Genomic DNA, 18,595 nt, shown 5'->3' on the forward strand with positions numbered 1-18,595 from the left:
TAGTTATTTGTTTTACAAGGGGGCAAAATTGTTGTTTAACCGCTCGTGCTCCCTCGTTTCAAAGAACGAGGGTTAAAAAAATTTGGCCCCCAGTGAAACACAAAAATTTTCACCATACCGACCCGAGAAAAAATTAAAATATCAAACAAAATCAAACCAAATCAAATCCAAATGAATGTTATTAAATATTTATCATCAAAATCATAATTTAAAAATCAATTCTACCAGCAAACATAAGAAAACAACTCAAAATTTGCATTTGATTACTTTGCCTCACATGTGAATAAAATGCAACTTTGCTATCAGTTTTTGAAGTGCAAAGCCTTTCCGAGCTGGTGTGGTGTAAATATAATTTAACTAAATAAAGCCCGTAAAGTTTATAAATAAGGGGGTAAATGTAGGTGGCATTTTCAGCATCGTAAGGCAAGATAAACGTAGTTTATTTTAAGAGTAAGTATCAGTATGAGGATTCCCTGCGAGTGCTACTCCATTGTCATTTAGAGAGGCCCCAACTTTAACAAAAACTTTACAAATGAATCAAAATAATAATGTAATAATTGTTTATTAAAAAAAACTATCTATTGTATTTCTGTAAGGAATTAGAGATAAATTAACCATTTTTAAGCTCCACTCCCTTTCAGTGTTGTACACCCGCTCACATTGTATGTCTTAATGCATGTATCTAAAGTTTTTTTTTAGCATTAGAAAGAACTCCACAGAAGCAAGCGTGCAGTTTTTATCAGGCTCTCTAATTGTTAATAATTATTGAATTATCTAATGTAGCATGGTCAATACATATAATTTACTTCAAATTATTACCGCTAAAAGTGCCGGATTAGGAACCACAAGCTTACTTCTGCGAAGTTCTTTCTAATGCTAAAAAAACGGACTGTAAGTAAGAACAAAATAAAATTTGGGATTTTTTAAGGTAGGCTCTTGTGAGACATGCAGTTTAAAAATGGTTGACTTTATTTGCCCAAATTATACTCAAACATTTATAGATTTCAATAATTTTATTAATCAGTTAGATATTACTTATGATCGTGCTCAAATCCGATTCAAAATTAATTATTTTGATGAAACTATATTTCCCAATCTTCAAGATCTCGTATGGATTTCGCAACAACAACAATGCCTTCTCCATCTGGTAATTGAATACGATCCTCTGTCATCGCGTCTTCGGGCAAATAATATGTAATAACGGGTTCCGATGCAGCTGATTCTGCATCATGTCCATATTTAATCACTCTAGAATGTCCATACACTGTCTCTATATTAGTCCTACCCGATTTATCTTTAGAAAACACTTTTGCAGGCTTCAATTCAATTTCTTGTTTAATTGTAGGATCAGAGTATGTGTTTATATCATCTGCAACAAAGTCATTATTTTCAAATTTGTTAATTTGTTTAGTTTCAAAATCAGGCAGTTCTAAATGAGGAGGAATTATGAATCGTATTTCATCGCTTCCGTCTTTTGTCTCTTCGTAACTATCGTAAGATTCTGTTGAGACTGAAACAGGGTATTCGGTACTTGTTTCGTCTTTACGGAAGTTATTTATAGATTTTTTATTGTTTACGTACCTTTTTGAATCAAATCCTTCATTTTTGTCATAAATGTCTTCTTTGCTTTCACATTCTTCATCACTCGAATATAATGGTATATTATCGCCTCTGAAGTCGGGGTAGTAGTCATCTACTCCATTATTATAAACAGTAGGTACTTTATCCTCTTTCCCTAATTCTGGGTATTGTTCGATACGTTTATTATAACTAACAGTCGTAGTTTCTATTTCATTAAGCTTAGCAAATTTAGCTTTCATTTGATCCAATTGATCGAGTAAATCATCAGGGGTTTCCATTTGGGTTTCGGAGCTATTAACAATTAAATTTTCCTTTACCTTTTCTGTACTAGCTGTAATTTTCTCTGTAGTGATTGTTTCCGTTTCTATATTGATTACTGTTGGATTTTTCTCCACTAGATTTTCAGATTCTTTATCACATTTATCTGTATTTTCTTTTACTTCTTCCCTTTGTTTCTTATTTCGTCTCCCTGAGCGATGTTGCTTTCGTTTTCTAGATCTTCTATCAGTTTCAACTACATCGCTGTAAGACCTCGGGTAATTGTAACTTCTTGGGTAAAACAGTTCAGGGTCGTAATGATCATAAACATAAGGTGCTATTGGATATGGACTGTAATATGGGTTTTCCTTTTTATCTATCTGATGTTTCAATTTCTTCAGTAAACTTCTAGCAATTTCTTCTGGTACAGTAGGATGTTTTTTACAAAAGTCTTTAATTATTGCATCTTCTAAACTCATTTTTCTCTCTCGGTTCCCTTTTCTTATCTTTTTAGTGTCCACGTGATTATTGTCAGTGAGTTCTGTATCTTCGGGGACTTCGTGGTAATTATTTACTACTTTATTTTGTGATGTTTTCGTATTTTTTGAACTAGGAGCATTTTCCGGTAGTACTTTATCACTAACTGTTCTAGTCTTCAATGAAGGAGCATCTTCTATTTTACCGTTTTTTTCTTCAGCCCCACCAACCATAGAAGAATCTTTGTCACACAGACAAGATGTTTCTTGTTTTTCTCGAATGATTTTACTTTTATTTTCTTCCTCTTCACAAGGACACGTGAGATTTTCTGGATTCCTTCGTCTACTTTGTTTTCTCCTTCTTTCACTTTTTCTCGTTCTTGTATCTGACTCTTCTTTATCCACCTTAGTTTCATTTGCTTTAAAATATTCAGGAGGTATTATAATATAGTTATTAATAATATTCGGTGGAGGTTTTTGTGCTTCACAATAGTTACATGCCGGAGCAGGATTTGCTTGTGTTTGAGGTTGAGGTGTACTTAGAAGTCTTCTCATAATGAGTTGAGTTAAAGCATCTTGATTAATTATATTTGCCACAGGATTTTGAGCTGTAACTTGTTTGTTACAAGGGCATTTATTGGTTGGTTGACTGTAGACGTTTCGGTAGGGGTTCTGACAGGTCTGACACGGGGGTCGGGACGTTGGACATGTTTGTGACGGACATGTTTGGGTTGGACATGTTTGTGTTGGACATGTCGGACATGTTTGGTTGGGACATGTCGGACAGGTTTGCGATGGGAACGATTGGCTTGGTATATTTATCGGAATCCTCTGTAGAATCGGGTTAGCAGCCACCTGAAAAATGAAAACGTAATTTTATTATTAATCTAAATGACAGTATATGATCTTAACAACGATAAAAACACATTATTTTTTGCTGTTTTTAAAATCAGAATCTTTATCTCAAAGAAAATTAATCTCTGTGTTTTTTTATATTTTTATCTGTTTTTTATGTGATATACGTATAAGTAGATACGATATAATCGCACCAAACAAAGTCAACAGCGGATTTCATAGCCCACGCAGTGTAAGTGTTATGTATACGTCATAATTTCATAGAAGTTCGACGTTTAAAATTACACTTGCACTGCGTGGGCTATCAAAATCGCTGCAGACTTTTTACGGTCTGACTATACGATATTTCGAGAGAGAGAGAGAGAGAGAGAGAGAGAGAGAGAGAGAGAGAGAGAGAGCGATATAACGAAATATCTATAAAAAATTAATGAGATTTTTAAATTTCGATTAGTTTCTAGTCCTAAATCATGCCATTGACACTTTAAACCTATTACAAATGAAAATCCGGATGAATGAACATGACGATCCTTATTGGGAGACACAATTTTATTAATCTTATTATTTTTTATTTTAAATATATAATGTAATTTTTGACGATCATGATGAGAAGATAAACATAATTTTGACGAATGTAGCAAATTTATAGTGTAATTTTCATCTTGAAATAAAGAAATCTAAATCTAAAATCTATTTATGCTAGTTCGCAGAAAGGATTGTTTACAACTCTAATAATTTGACAAACCATTTATTGAATGTTTAATATTAGGTATTTGGTAAATACGCGTGTTTAAGTAAATTCCTTACATGAGCAGACAGCATTACGTCACTAGTACCTACCTATTAGCAAAGAGAATGGATAGTATAGAGGGCTAATGCCAAAGTAAATTTTGTAGTCACGGTACATTTACTGCCATCTATCGACACACGATTAAAACTTAAAATAAAATTGAAAATGTATAAATTAATCAAAATATGTTTACGGATAAATGATTTTTAATTTTTATTGTTCCATACTGACCCATGTTCTTTCACTGATATGTGTTAAAATTGTTAAATATCAAACATTGTCGTCAACGCCATCTAGCCGAGAATAGGCCAAAGGTGTGTGCGCCATCTATTCGCGAACGACTTTTTCTTGATTTCCGAGGCACGTTTTTTTCTTAGACTTTATTTATCTTATACGGAGTTATATATATCTCTCCTATTAGTAAATTGCCAACCGAGCGATAACGGGCATGTTTTCATCCGAGTTAAATTAAACGATGAGAAAAATTTACGAATAAAACTTAAAAAAAAAACATATATTTTCAGAGTAATAAAAGATAAAAGCGGTCATATCTTCCGGCACTTTTTAGGGTTCCGTACCCAAAGGGTAAAAACGGGACTCTATTACTAAGACTCCGCTGTCCTTCTGCCCGTTTGTCTGTCTGTCACCAGTGGCCTATTTTATAAAGCTACAAGTTACAATTTACAAGCGGAAGTCTCTTTCTAACCCTATGTGATAGAGCGAGACTTCCGCTTGTAAATTGTAAGTTGTAGCTTTATAAAATAGGCCACAGGTATCATGGACCGTGATAGCTAGACAGTTGAGATTTTCACAAATGATATATTTCTGTTGCCGCAATAACAACAAATAGTTACCAAAAACAGAATATAATTTATATAATATATATTTAAGTGGGGCTCCCATACAATAAACGTAATTTTTTTGCCGTTTTTTGCGTAAATGATACGGAACCCTTCGTGCGCGAGTCCGATTCGCACTTGGCGGTTTTTTTTTCATATGTTGAGAACGATTTTTGCTTCTTTACAAGTCACGACCGAGGTTTAACCCACAGATTTTGACTACCGTACACGTACGAAAGGTTAACCAAGGGATGAATTACAGGTGTTCACCCAAAAAATACACTATTTTACTTTTTGAACTCGATAATATTTAAATCTGTCAGAGTTAATATATAAATATTATGTATTTTAAACACAGACAAGACATCCACCAGACTGAGCATAGTCACGCTACCCCCTCTGCCACGCATACGGTAATTTTACGCCATGTTCGAGTCGAAAGTGTCTTTGTGTGACGTCCGTATCTTTGAACGGACCAATCACGGCACGCAACTTCGCTCACCTCGTCCCGCGCACCCCCGCATTTTTGGCATCATCGGTTGCATGAAATAATTGCTCTAAACTCGGTCTAGAGGATTCCCAGTCTATGATTTTAAATAAAAACATAAAACAAACTTACCAAAGCGAAACCAACAACAAACAAATATGACGTTAACATTTTTTCTCATTATTCACTGGAAGAAACCTCAGTCCATCTTGAAATCAGTTAATATAGTACGTGATATCTGTATATCTTTTATTTTATATGCAAGTGATGTTTCTACATAATTTTGATATAGTATCGTACATCATCTAGATACGCCACGAGATGTTTCGACATGTTGTGGAGAAATGTAAAAAGTTTTTAAGACAAGTTTCTTCTGGGTTACAATTTATTTTACTTTTTAGGTTTTTAGGGTTTCGTACCTCAAAAGTAAAACGGAACCATTATTAGGATCAATTTGTTGTCCGTCCGTCCGTCAATCAAGACCCTTTATTTCGGGAACCCGTGGAGATATCAAGTTGAAAATACTCAATATGGTCCCTTGAAACTATGAAAAATCAAACTTCTAAGTTAACTTAAAAAAACCGGGCAAGTGCGAGTCGGACTCGCGCACGAAGGGTTCCGTACAATAATGCAAAAATAAAAACGGTCACCCATCCAAGTACTGACCACTCCCGACGTTGCTTAACTTTGGTCAAAAATCACTTTTGTTGTATGGGAGCCCTACTTAAATCTTTATTTTATTCTGTTTTTAGTGTTTGTTGTTATAGCGGCAACAGAAATACATCATCTGTGAAAATTTCAACTGTCTAGCTATCACGGTTCGTGAGATACAGCCTGGTGACAGACGGACGGACGGACGGACGGACGGACAGCAGAGTCTTAGTAATAGGGTTCCGTTTTACCCTTTGGGTACGGAACCCTAAAAAAGATACGGCGGTTTATGCCGCAAAAAAAGTGTATTTCGACATTCTCAAGGGAATTAAAATTTATAGGGCTCTTCTCGTTGACCCAGTACTATGAAATTTGGCAAGTAATTGTCTTATACTACAACTATAAATTTGTAAAATAAAATTAAATAAAGTTAAATTTTTACGGAACCCTCAGTGGACGAGTCCGACTCGCATTTGGCCGGTTTTCATTAACCAATGATGCAATTTAACCTCATCTCTGTGTATGATATCCGTATTATCCGTACGGATATGATGGTCGTTCCTATCTTCGTGACAGCGTGATAAAACGGTATCCGTCACTTTCTATCTCTCGGTATTGTACTTTCTATCTCTCGGTGTTAAAAAGTGACAGTTATTTTATCACGCGGATAAAGCCATCCATAATACGCCTGCTCGCCGGATTTTTACTATTTTTAGTCATCCTTTGGCATTTTTTAGAGACAATTTTTTTTATTTTTGACCACCGCCACGTTTTGACCACACACATAAAACGCCTGTTGTTTAACCTCTTCTTCCTGTATTATTTGTATTGTTTTCTGTAATGAGGTGTGCAATAAAGAGTATTTGTATTGTATTGTATTGTATTGTATAAAACAGTTAAATGGAGCCAGACCAAGAAAAGTCTGCAACGGTTTTGATAGCACACGCAGTGCAAGTTCATAAAAGTTTGACTTTTCTTGGTCTGACTGTAGAACTACCCTTTCCTGACTGACTCAGGACACATAGTTGACTGTATTGTTGCATGTATACTACTATACAACAAACTTATTTGATTTTAAGTTACATATTTAATTCTGGTTGACGTAACTGGTGACCGAAGAGCTGGCGGCTACTTCGCACAACGTATCAGCATTGTGATACAGCGAGGAAATGCCGCCAGCATCCTTGGTACAATGCCTCAGGGGCCTATTTTAGATTTAAGGTAGTTATTAATTTCGTTTAGTAGAACCACTGTATATATATATGTTGTATGTAAATAAATGAATTTAATTCTAATGTTGTTTTAATAAAATATAAAATTATAAACTTTTTACATTTATTATTATGCCGAAATAATTTCAAAGCTGATATGATTTTGTAATGAATGTCCAAATATAGGTAAGTACTATGTAAATTTCACATTCATAATATTAGTAAAATAGAATTAACTACCTACCCACTTAACTACCTAACTACCCACGCTCGTGCCCATTCATAAAACGGTGGCAATGACCTTACCTGGGGTAGGAAAATCAATACCTAGTCCACAGACCATAGACTACCTCATCTAGACACCGTATTGAGGCGCTTATCGGCCTGCCACGATATTGAGCGACTGACTTCTGACGACAACCTTTCGGTATAGTCTTGGGTCGTCCCATTCGTTTTTCGTCATGTTCTTAAATTAGTTTTATTTTGCTTTCGTCACGCATTCTACATTGAAAGACACTGACGATTGTGACGAATGTAGAATGGGTGACGAAAGCAGAATGGGACTAATTTAAGAACTTGACGAAAAACGAATGGGACGACCCAACACTATACCAACCTTTCGTCAGAGGGCGGACACGCCATACATCAAAAATCATTTGCGTTTATATGTGTGCGCGGCACGTCTGTACACGCGGCATTGCGTATGTATGGGTGTAAGGCTTAGGGTTATATTATATGTAAGGGTTAGGCCCCCCCCCCCCACATCTGGCGTCTTTCGAGCGTCGGCGTCTACAATTCTATGGCTGCTGCTCGACGCAAGGTCGACGCAGCGTCGACGCAACTGCGCAGCGACGTCATTTTCCATAGCGCTGACCAGACGCCGACAGACGCCGACGCTCGAAAGACGCTAGATGTGGGGGGGGCCTCACTGAGAGGACGCCAGAAGTCCGCCAGATTCATGTCGCGGCCAGTCGCGGGGCGAGGTAATGCGAGTCGGGGCGGGGCGGTGCGTGGCCGGTCTGTATGATAATACTACATATTACTTATTTTGTACTTTCGTCCCCAGTCGCGCAACGTCATAGCCAGGCCGTAAAGGTGACATCTGGCCCCTATTTCACCAACGTCACAGGTGTAACAATTCGACAAGTCTCATTGTTGCTGACGTCACAGGCATCCATGGGCTACGATTATCGCTTACCATCGGGCGGGCCGTATTCCTGTTTGTCACCATCATTGTATTATTTAAAAAAACTTTATTATATCGGCATAAAACAGGTATTTCTCTTGCGATGTTTATGATGATAATGTTGACAATTGTCACAAGATTTCAAAGAACTTTCGGGAATTCTTGACAGCAAATGAGTTCTGTGTCGGAATTTCGTGACAATTGTCGTATTTCTTGTGACAATTGTCATTAGCTTCGCAAAATAAGTACTTAAGTATTAACTAGCGATATAGAAGAGTTTTTTTAATTAACATGTTGGTGGCAAACAACAACACCGCCCGTCTGATGGTAAGCGGTTACCGTAGCCTAATGGAGGCCTGTGACGTCAGTAACAGTGATGTCGACAATTGTCGGAACTGTCACGTTGGTGAAATAGGGGCCTGATGGCTTGATTCTGATGTCGCTGTTTTGGTTGTGGATACGTCCGGGACATTTATTATTCAGTTTACATAAAAAATAAAATGTTATCGAGATTTGAATGACAGTTTTCTCCCTACTCACCCCATTTTAGGGTAATTCTTCCCACCTTCTTACTATCCGCTCTACTTTAATATTATCAGATTACCACAGTAGGCAGCGTGTTGTTCTAAAAGAGCACTAAGTATTTCTTACTCCAAATAAGCCCTAGAAACCTCGAAAACTCTCCAGTACCTATCAAACAACTAGAGTTCAATTTACAACCTTAAACGTTTATGATAAAGTTGCGATTATAAAAGGCGTGGGATTTAGACGCAATGGTAAGTTGGTCGTGTTTGTTGAATGAACGTCATTCAGTACGTAACAAGAGTTCATTCAGGCAACGTAGTTCCAATAATGCTGGGGTCACACCATTGGGGAGACACTTAGGGTTGCCAACCGTACTATATTATATAGGATTGTACTATATTTTGGCTCTCTGTACTATATACTTTTGGAAAAATATATAGTACGCTAAAATACTATATTTCCGATTAAACGTATATTACACTCTTGTTTAGTATTTTATCTAAAAGTACTATATTTTTTTGAAATGTACTATATTTTTGATGCCTTATTCTGGAAAATACTATATTCCACCAAAAAAAAGTTGGCAACCCTAGAGACACTCCTGACTTTTGGCAAACTCGGCTCCGTTCGGCTCAGCATCGCTCCGAGCAAATATTGGGGTTGACACAACTTAACGTCCCTTTGCGTGCACGACCACAGCTAGGTATTTACTTGCATTTTGACAACCCTAAATAGGCGAATGTCATCATGATTCGACTCTGAATCGCTGTCAAACTTCAGTTTTGTAGCAAGTGTCCTATCTGTACAGTAGTACAGCTTGGCAAAAAAGAGTAGAAATTAAAAAGTGGCAACACTGTAGTGTCGTCCCGTTCTCTTATATAAATTGATTTGAAAGGGACGACACTATTACAGTGTTGCCACTTTTTAATTTCTACTCTTTTTTGCCAGGCTGTAGGTACTATTACTTATTCTGTGGCCACACTCAGTAAGTATATTACCACACTTACGGGAAACGCCGATAATCCCAGTGTGGGCGTATGAAGGGTCAATTATAGCGAAAATTACGGGTTTCCCGGCATAACGCTCACATAACGCGATATAGGGAGTGTAGGGACCGTGCGCGTTGGAGGGTCTGCCATCTTGTGGCCTGAATCGGAAACATTATGTGCACATGTACATTGCCAATGTGACTCGTCCGCCGTACACAAAACAGCTCGAGGTGTGCATAGGGTTACCAGATACAACTTTATAATTTCCTGACAAAATTCCTGATTTCCGAATATTTTTCCTGTCATTCATTTTTGACGACGACTTCGGGACTAGGGGACGGGGGGACGGGGAGTGTCTAACCGTTAGCAGTTGAGCCGATAGCCGCTTTTTATGAAATTTATTATTTATATTACTTTAAGTAAATAAAAAGGTACTTTATAAAAAAGGCTATAAATTCTAAAAATTCCTGACATTTTCGTGTTCCGTCCGCATTCCTGATAAAAGGCGAAAATTCCTGAAATGATAGGAAAATTTCTGTCATCTGGGTAACCTTAGGTGTGCAAGATATAATATTTGTGTCGTCATTACAGATTGGATTTTGTATGTAATGAGTGTGAAGTGCGACTGTGTGCACGTTTCCCCTCACAAAAATGGCAGAACGTTTTGTACAGTCAACTATAAAAATATGGGTGCACAAATCATCTCAAAAATATGTCCACTAGCTCTTATGTCAGTGAATTAAGCAATATGGGACATATTTTTGAATAAGTTGGCTACTCCCATATTTTTACAGTTACTGTACGGTAAGATATCGCTTGGGCTCTTCCCTTCCGACGTGTCGGAAGCCGGTGTTGCTCGAAGCCCGGATCATAAGACAGTATGATTGATCTTAAAATAATATACCGTTTCTCCTAGCTCTTAGTCTATAACTTCCATTTTTAGCGTGAAGATAGAATAATTACTCTTAAAAGAGACGTAACGAAGTTAAATGAGGAACGAAGAAATCCCTAACAATTTCAAAGACGAAGTTACTGAGAGTTTTCTTAAAATAAATTGAAATACGAGTGTTTGAAACTGGGTCAATTTTGGGTTACATAAAAGTGGCCAAGTTCGAGTCGGACTCGCGCACGAAGGGTTCCGTACCATAATGCAAAAAAAAAAAAAGCAAAAAGAAAACGGTCACCCATCCAAGTAGGTACTGACCCCTCCCGACGTTGCTTAACTTTGGTCAAAAATCACGTTTGTTGTATGGGAGCCCCATTTAAATCTTTATTTTATTCTGTTTTTAGTATTTGTTGTTATAGCGGCAACAGAAATACATCATCTGTGAAAATTTCAACTGTCTAGCTATCACGGTTCGTGAGATACAGCCTGGTGACAGACGGACGGACGGACGGACGGACGGACAGCGAAGTCTTAGTAATAGGGTCCCGTTTTACCCTTTGGGTACGGAACCCTAAAAAGTGGCCAAGTTCGAGTTGGACTAGCGCCGAGTATTTCGTACTTTTAACGGTTATGGTAGGATCCCTTCGTTTGACATAATTATTGAAAGTCATAATGTAATGACTGTCAGATTATCATTAAGGTGACAGTCCATTTCCAACGATAGCTGCACTACTGTTCATTTTACTATGGAAATTGACAATGACAGCGACGCGTTCAGTACCGGTAGTGCAGCTGTTAGAAATGGAATGTTACCATTAGTCATAATTCTGATACCGTTAACTTTTCAAGATTTTCGTCAGGTCATCCCATAGATAGGTTAGATTAGGTTTGTTTTATCTATGGTACGAGTATCGTAATCCTGAAAAGTTACGCGTGTCTAGAAAAACCAAATTATTACTAACGAAAATGCGGACAATCAATACTTACAATACATTATGATATGCCTTAAAACTTTATGAGAAAGAGACCCATTCTACCTCTTTTTTAGGGTTCCGTACCCAAAGGGTAAAACGGGACCCTATTACTAAGACTTCGCTGTCCGTCCGTCCGTCCGTCCGTCTGTCACTAGGCTGTATCTCACGAACCGTGATAGATGGTGTATTTCTGTTGCCGCTATAACAACAAATACTAAAAACAGAATAAAATAAAGATTTAAATGGGGCTCCCATACAACAAACGTGATTTTTGACCGAAGTTAAGCAACGTCGGGAGTGGTCATCAGTACTTGGATGGGTGACCGTTTCTTTTTTGCTTTTTTTTGCTTTTTTTTTTGCATTATGGTACGGAACCCTTCGTGCGCGATTCCGACTCGCACTTGCCCGGTTTTTTTAGCCTATGTGTGTGTCCCACTGCTGGGCAAAGGCCTCCCCTCTCCCTTTCCAGTCCTCTTCTACCTCTATTATATTAAAAATACTATAATGATAGGTAGGGAGTTCCTTTATTAATAAACTTAACTATCTGTGCTTATCTCATTTACTATAAGTAGTTCGTTTTTTTAGCATTAGAAAGAACTTGCAAGAAGGTAAGCGATCTTCACATGTCTTTTAATTGAAAAACGCTTTTTAAAAATCAAAAACTATTACTTATGAAAGCAGAAGAATATAAATGATCGTATTAGATTCATAATTGTTACATATTTGCCGTGACTTATTTTTTAAACGTGTTTTTCAATAAAAAGACACATCAAGATTGTTTACCTTATTTCTAATGCTAAAAAAAACGAAGTATAGTAAAGCGCAAAGTTTTGTTTGATTTTTGTAAATATCATTTTGGACACGACGCTAACAACTCTGACTATGAGGAATAAACAAGAAAAATACATTTAAATACGCATTTATTTTAATAATTTATCCATAGTTCACTTCAGGAGGTTATCCAATTCCACCAAAATGCTAGTGATCAATTTGATCAAACTACCCAAGAGACCTGTGCTGTCTGTCAATCCAGTCAACAACCCAATCACCAGATTCAAAACTTGAGAAACCAGACCAATCAGCAACCCTGGCGCAGCTAACACATTAGATCTAAATAACGATATCAATACGCTTATATACAGGAATAATACTGAAGCTAAATCAGTCAGAGTTGCGTATAGAAGAGGCAAAGTGCAGCCGAAGTACGGGAGGATGGCTGGAGTCAAGTTTTGAACAATGTTCGACAGATTGTTTAAGTTGTTGATGAGGTTGATGAGGAATGGGATCAGGAGACAGGCGAGTTGGTTGGCTATGGGCAGGACTGTGGCGATCTCGTCGAATGCTAGACGGAGAGCTGAGACTGAGTACGCTGGGATCATAGCCTCGCCTGATGGGACCTAGAAATAAAGATAATTGTTAAAAAAATGGTTTAAGCAATACGGGTGTGGGTGGCCTTTATATTCTATTATAAATAAAGTTTCAATGGAATTTAAAATTTTACGATTTTTACAAATTATTATTAACCACAAACTACACAAATTATAGCGCCGTAATGTTCAAGCTTATTTATTTTAGTTTTTTTTTCTTAATGATATGATATGATATGATATGATATGATATGATGTGATATGATTTATTTATCTCACAATATACAATGTCACTTAAAATAACACATGTTAAATTTTTAGTAATTTATATTGTGATTGTCATTTATTTACATTATGAAAAATTTAGTACGAAAAATCACTGACAATCAAAATTTCATTCAAAATGAAATAAATTTAGTCAGTGTTTATGTTTAACGTGATTAAAATTTCCAGATAATTTCTTTATCTCTTCAACTTACATATCTTATGTCGGTTAGTATGCAATAAGTGATATTAAAACAAAAAGATAAATAATGATAAGACAAACACTGACCAAAGCTACCACAGCGAGCGCCGCCAAAAAATATTTCCAATTCATTTTGACTTAACGAATACAAAATATATATAACGTGTTAGTATATATAAACAGTAGTTATCGCAAATACGAAATAGTTACTAAATAACTTTAGTAACTGTTATAGGACATCACTGATAAGTTATATAATAGGTAAATTAAATAGTACACAATAGATTCTTTCCTTATCAAGTTTCCAAATATGGCCAAATGGGTTGATTTTTTCTGGAATATCCATGACAATGAGTATAGATAGTATAGAGGGCTATTGCCAAAGTATATTTTGTAGTCACGGTACATTTACTGCCATCTATCGACACACGATTAAAACTTAAAATAAAATTGAAAATGTATAAATTAATCAGAATATGTTTACGGATAAATGATTTTTAATTTATATTGTTCCATACTGACCCATATTCTTTCACTAATATTTGTTAAAATTGTTAAATATCAAACGGTGTCGTGAACGTCATCTAGCCGAGAATAGGCCAAAGGTAATGGCGACATCTATTCGAGAATGACTTTTTTTCTTTTTCCGAGGCACGTTTTTTTTTTAGACTTTATTTATCTTATACGGAGTTATATATATCTCTCGAATTTACATATTCGTACCAAATTTCAACTTAATTGGTCCAGTACTTTTGAAGAAAATGGGCTGTGACAGACGGACAGACAGACACACGCACGAGTGATTCCATAAGGGTTCCGTTTTTTTCTTTTGAGGTGCGAAACTCTAAAAAGATCAAAATCACAAAACTTAATATTTAAGAACAATTCGTATTGGCTACCAAGGACATTATTTAACTTTTTAATCTAATTTCTGTTTCAAAACAAACTACCACACTATTTTTAAAATATTTTTTTATATCAAAACAGTTATTTAAAAAATATATATGTCGGCGGCCGATCGTAAGATCAGGCATATCGTGAAACGTGAAAATCTTTGACTCGTTCCCTGAGCGTAGCGGGGCTCCTGTTTCTGGGCAGTTTGCCCTTCGGGCATCTGAAGCAACCTAACGAATCTATCCTACCTATATATTGGTTTAATGAGACTATCGTCAAAATATTAAACAGGAACATTACAATCTGCCTGATCTTACGATCGGCCGCCGACATATATAATAAATCAGTTATTAAAATAGTATTTTAAAAATCTAGCCGAAATATTTTATTTTTGAAGACACTCAATACACAAAGCTCCTACACTCAGCAGCAGAAGTTGCTAAGCGGGCGAGGTGTTCAAAATTACCTTGACACGCTCTTATTCTCTCAACAATAAAGTCGCGTCAAGATCATTTTGAACATCTCGCCCGCTAAGCTCTATTTCTGCTGACTGTATGACAATAAATCTTTGATATGACTAAGACATTGCTGACTCGACAATTTTATAAATGCATTGCAAAAACACATGTAAAACACACGTACATCATGACATTGACCTGAAGTTATATAATTACATCACACGTTATATAAATCGCTGCCATATACCTACAACTATACAATTGTTGTCATTTATGTTAAGCTGCAATTATTGTTGACGATTATATTTGTGACGTCCCACGGGTAAAGGTACCTTATGGCGGTTGGCGCTTACGCTATTTTTAACGCCGCTCCAATATTATTGCGGCGCTATGTAACGTAAGTGCCAGCCGCCATAAGGTACTTTTTACTGTGAAACGTCACATTTAATAATGTAATTTTTGTGATAACATAAAATTTTATTGTAAAAAAACATAATTAAAAATGTTTTAAGAAATATAAGTGTAACATTTTTTTTAATATTGGATGATGTTGCTGAGATTTAAGTCAAAACTACGGAATATTGTAAAATATCCTTGGATTTGGAGATGGTGGAAATAAGCAAGAATATAATTATTATCCTGACTAGTATTGCACATTTAATAGACATTGGACTATTAAAATCGCGATCGTAAATGTTTACGAAAATAATGTTACAAATAGATAACCAAGCATACTACTCGGCACAAAGCTATTGCACATATTTTTGTTTGTTAAACCATCAAAAATTAATTTTTGACACAATTCCAACATATATTTCACAAAATGAGGTAATGACCCCGGTAACTGGTTTTACTATCACACTGAACGTTATCAAATTTTACACAAGTGTTAATAAACATTATCGATTACACCAATTTTGAAATCGCTCATATATAACTTGCATATGCTTATTTTTGTTATATAAATACGGAAAACATATAGGCGTGACTTATTCGGTAATTATTTTTATATTATTAAAATGGCGTCTAAAGTTTCGCTTGCGTTTTGTGTACTAGCTGTTTGTATAGCAACGGTGAGTGAGAAGTCAGTCAGTTAAAATCGGACAAGTGCGAGTCGGACTCGCCAACCGAGGGTTCTGTACTTTTTAGTATTTATTATATTGTTATAGCGGCAACAGAAATACATCATATGTGAAAATTTCAACTGTCTATCTATCATGGTTCATGAGATACAGCCTGGTGACAGACAGACAGTCGGACAGTGGAGTCTTAGTAATAGGGTCCCGTTTGTACCCTTTGGGTACGGAACCCTAAAAAGAAGATAAAGAGAAAAATAAAAATACATTTTATTTCATTGATGAATACACAAACATTTTGACAATCATAATACGCTAATAGTACTTAAATAATGTAAACATACAAACATGGTTTATAGTCAACATAAAATACAAAATTAAATTTATGAATTTACTTTATAACTGGCTCAAAAAAATTTTACATTACCTAAACTTCTCTTCTTCTTTGTCGTATTCCACATAATCATAATCATGGCTGAAGGACGTGACGAATGTGGACACTTTTCACCAGCGCTCTCCAAGCCTACATCATTCATTACCTAAACTTTTCTTCTTTTTTGTCGTATCCTCATAATCATAATCATGGCTGAGGGACGTGACAAATGTGGACACTTTTCACCAGCGCTCTCCAAGCCTACATCATTCATTACCTAAACTTTTCTTCTTTTTTGTCGTATCCTCATAATCATAATCATGGCTGAGGGACGTGACGAATGTGGACACTTTTCACCAGCGCTCTCCAAGCCGCTCTGTCTTGGGCCCAGTGCATGCTGTGGCGTTTGTCTCTGACGTTATTCTGTCCGCCCAACGCGCGGCCATACGTCCACCCCTACGTTTCCTTGCCATGCTGCCAGTAATAAGGAGCTTTACCTAAACTTAATAAATTAATACTTACTTGTTTCTTAGCTATTTCTTGTAAGTAGGTCACTATAATGTCGATTAGATATAATGAATGAATAACATTTATTTCAGGACAAGTCCCATATTATGTGAATAACAAGTTAGGCACACAATGAGACCCAGACTCAAATAATGTTTGTTTTGTTACCATAATAGACGGTATTGTTTCGAGTTAAAATTGGTATTATTAGGTATGAAATATGAATGACGCTATTTAAATATTTTTGTGGGATACTGACATAAATAACAATTAAAAAACAAATTGTATTTCATAAATTGTGTCGTTAAACACAATGATATAAAACAAATTAAAAACTAGCTTAATTAGAAAAAATAAAAATAAATTGGTACTTAATATAAAAACATAATTCCGTCGGTCACCTGGGTGCGTAGCCAACGAGCAATCGTTAACGCTTCGTAGCGAACGAAACGCAACTGTCACTGACGCACTAGTGGGGAAGAGTGATAGAGAGAAATTACTACGCTACGCTACAGAGCGTTACCGATTGGCACCTTGGCTACGCGCCCTTGTAGGTACAAAACGTGCCAAAGATGCTAGCGGCGCTGCTACGTTTAATGGTTCCTCTACACGATGGCCGATGGGCCAGCGCCGGCCACTCCAAGGGACGCAGCCATGCGGTAGAATGAGATAGCAATATCACTTGCTCCCTCTAACGCATAAATGCGTCCCTTGGAGTGGCCGGCACTGGCCCATCGTGAAGAGGAGCCATAACAAATGATACTGACATAAGTCATTGTCTTGTTCTTTTTTAACAGTTACATTTCCTTTCCAGGTCCCCGTTTCCGCGGTGTCAGCAGCAGCCCAGCTTCCAGCAGTATACCCCTTAGTGAACATCCTCCTGCCCCTCCTTAACAACGTGTACAACCTCCTCCTATCCCTACTATCCATCTTCGATACCCTCCCTCCATCCATCAGCTGTCTAATCCCTGTGGACTTATCAGCATTGGAGACGAGTCTTCTGAAATTGTATTCTCAAGCGCTAGCTATAGTGAACTTCTTGAGGAGTTTGCCTGAGTATGCTGCTGGGGCTAGTCCAAGTACTTCGCCATCAGGCGTTGTCAGTCTCCAGGGTCTGCTCACGACGTTGGTGTCAGCCATCACGGACATCGCAGACGACGTCCTGGTGGGCATCGGCGGTGGTCTGCTGCCTGGTCTGCTGCAACTGGTTCTGGCTACCGTACAAGCCCTGCTTACGCTGCTTCTTGGATGATGTCAGTGTTAATGGAACGTGCTATTTAAATACATGTTAAGGTCATCAATGGTTTTTTCTTTTCTTTCATGGGACCACAGAATAAATAATAGTATTAGGTACAGAAGACTCACTCTCTAACAAAACGCGTCTGTTACGTTAGTGAGCCTAATAGTAATGTTCAAATTGCAGAACATTCCCAAAAAGCGGAAACGTTCTCGAGAATGTTCTCAGAACATTCCTGCAACATGGAAATTATTGTTTAAACAAGAGAATATACTTGAAATATGTTTAAATAGGCATAACTTAAAACTAAATGTTATTATGCATATATTATTGTCTATTACTGTTAGCTATTTTGGTTGATGTGGATAAGTTACCAATAAGTTGCTTAAATTCTCACTGTATTTCAGAGAACATTTCGACTTTCGGACAGAACATTCTTGCAACATGGAAATTATTTTTCCGCCATCTTGGATATTTCCAAAAAAATTTTTTTATCATTGGAATCTAGAGGC

General features: G+C 36.7%; 3 protein-coding genes across 3 annotated transcripts; 1 reads left to right on the forward strand and 2 right to left on the reverse strand.

Moving 5' to 3' along the window:
- Positions 1-1,063: 1,063 nt before the first annotated feature.
- LOC134676809 (uncharacterized) lies at positions 1,064-3,068 on the reverse strand (the record flags this gene model as incomplete). The annotated part of the gene is made up of 1 exon (XM_063535191.1): positions 1,064-3,068. A coding segment is annotated over one exon (1,986 nt), but the record flags the coding sequence as incomplete, so codon positions are not given.
- A 9,540-nt stretch (positions 3,069-12,608) lies between these two features.
- Positions 12,609-13,693, reverse strand: LOC134676882 (uncharacterized). Its single transcript, XM_063535267.1, has 2 exons — positions 13,626-13,693; positions 12,609-13,102 (listed from the first exon to the last, which is right to left on the reverse strand). The coding sequence occupies exons 1-2, from the start codon at positions 13,668-13,670 to the stop codon at positions 12,650-12,652; spliced, it is 498 nt and encodes a 165-aa protein (XP_063391337.1). The 5' UTR covers positions 13,671-13,693; the 3' UTR covers positions 12,609-12,649.
- Positions 13,694-15,840: 2,147 nt separating this feature from the next.
- On the forward strand, positions 15,841-18,147 carry LOC134676880 (uncharacterized). The gene is made up of 2 exons (XM_063535265.1): positions 15,841-15,963; positions 17,661-18,147. The coding sequence occupies exons 1-2, from the start codon at positions 15,910-15,912 to the stop codon at positions 18,096-18,098; spliced, it is 492 nt and encodes a 163-aa protein (XP_063391335.1). The 5' UTR covers positions 15,841-15,909; the 3' UTR covers positions 18,099-18,147.
- Positions 18,148-18,595: the final 448 nt, after the last annotated feature.

This window comes from Cydia fagiglandana, chromosome 25, assembly GCF_963556715.1.
Source record: "Cydia fagiglandana chromosome 25, ilCydFagi1.1, whole genome shotgun sequence".
Lineage (NCBI taxonomy): Eukaryota > Metazoa > Arthropoda > Insecta > Lepidoptera > Tortricidae > Cydia > Cydia fagiglandana.

Excerpts from the sequence above, each read along its gene's own strand:
- LOC134676880 (XM_063535265.1), top strand. The coding sequence starts at position 15,910 with ATGGCGTCTAAAGTTTCGCTTGCGTTTTGTGTACTAGCTGTTTGTATA. Across the intron at positions 15,964-17,660 it reads TAGCTGTTTGTATAGCAACG|GTCCCCGTTTCCGCGGTGTC; the intron begins GTGAGTGAGAAG and ends TTTCCTTTCCAG.
- LOC134676882 (XM_063535267.1), bottom strand. The coding sequence starts at position 13,670 with ATGAATTGGAAATATTTTTTGGCGGCGCTCGCTGTGGTAGCTTTG. Across the intron at positions 13,103-13,625 it reads CGCTCGCTGTGGTAGCTTTG|GTCCCATCAGGCGAGGCTAT; the intron begins GTCAGTGTTTGT and ends CTTTATTTCTAG.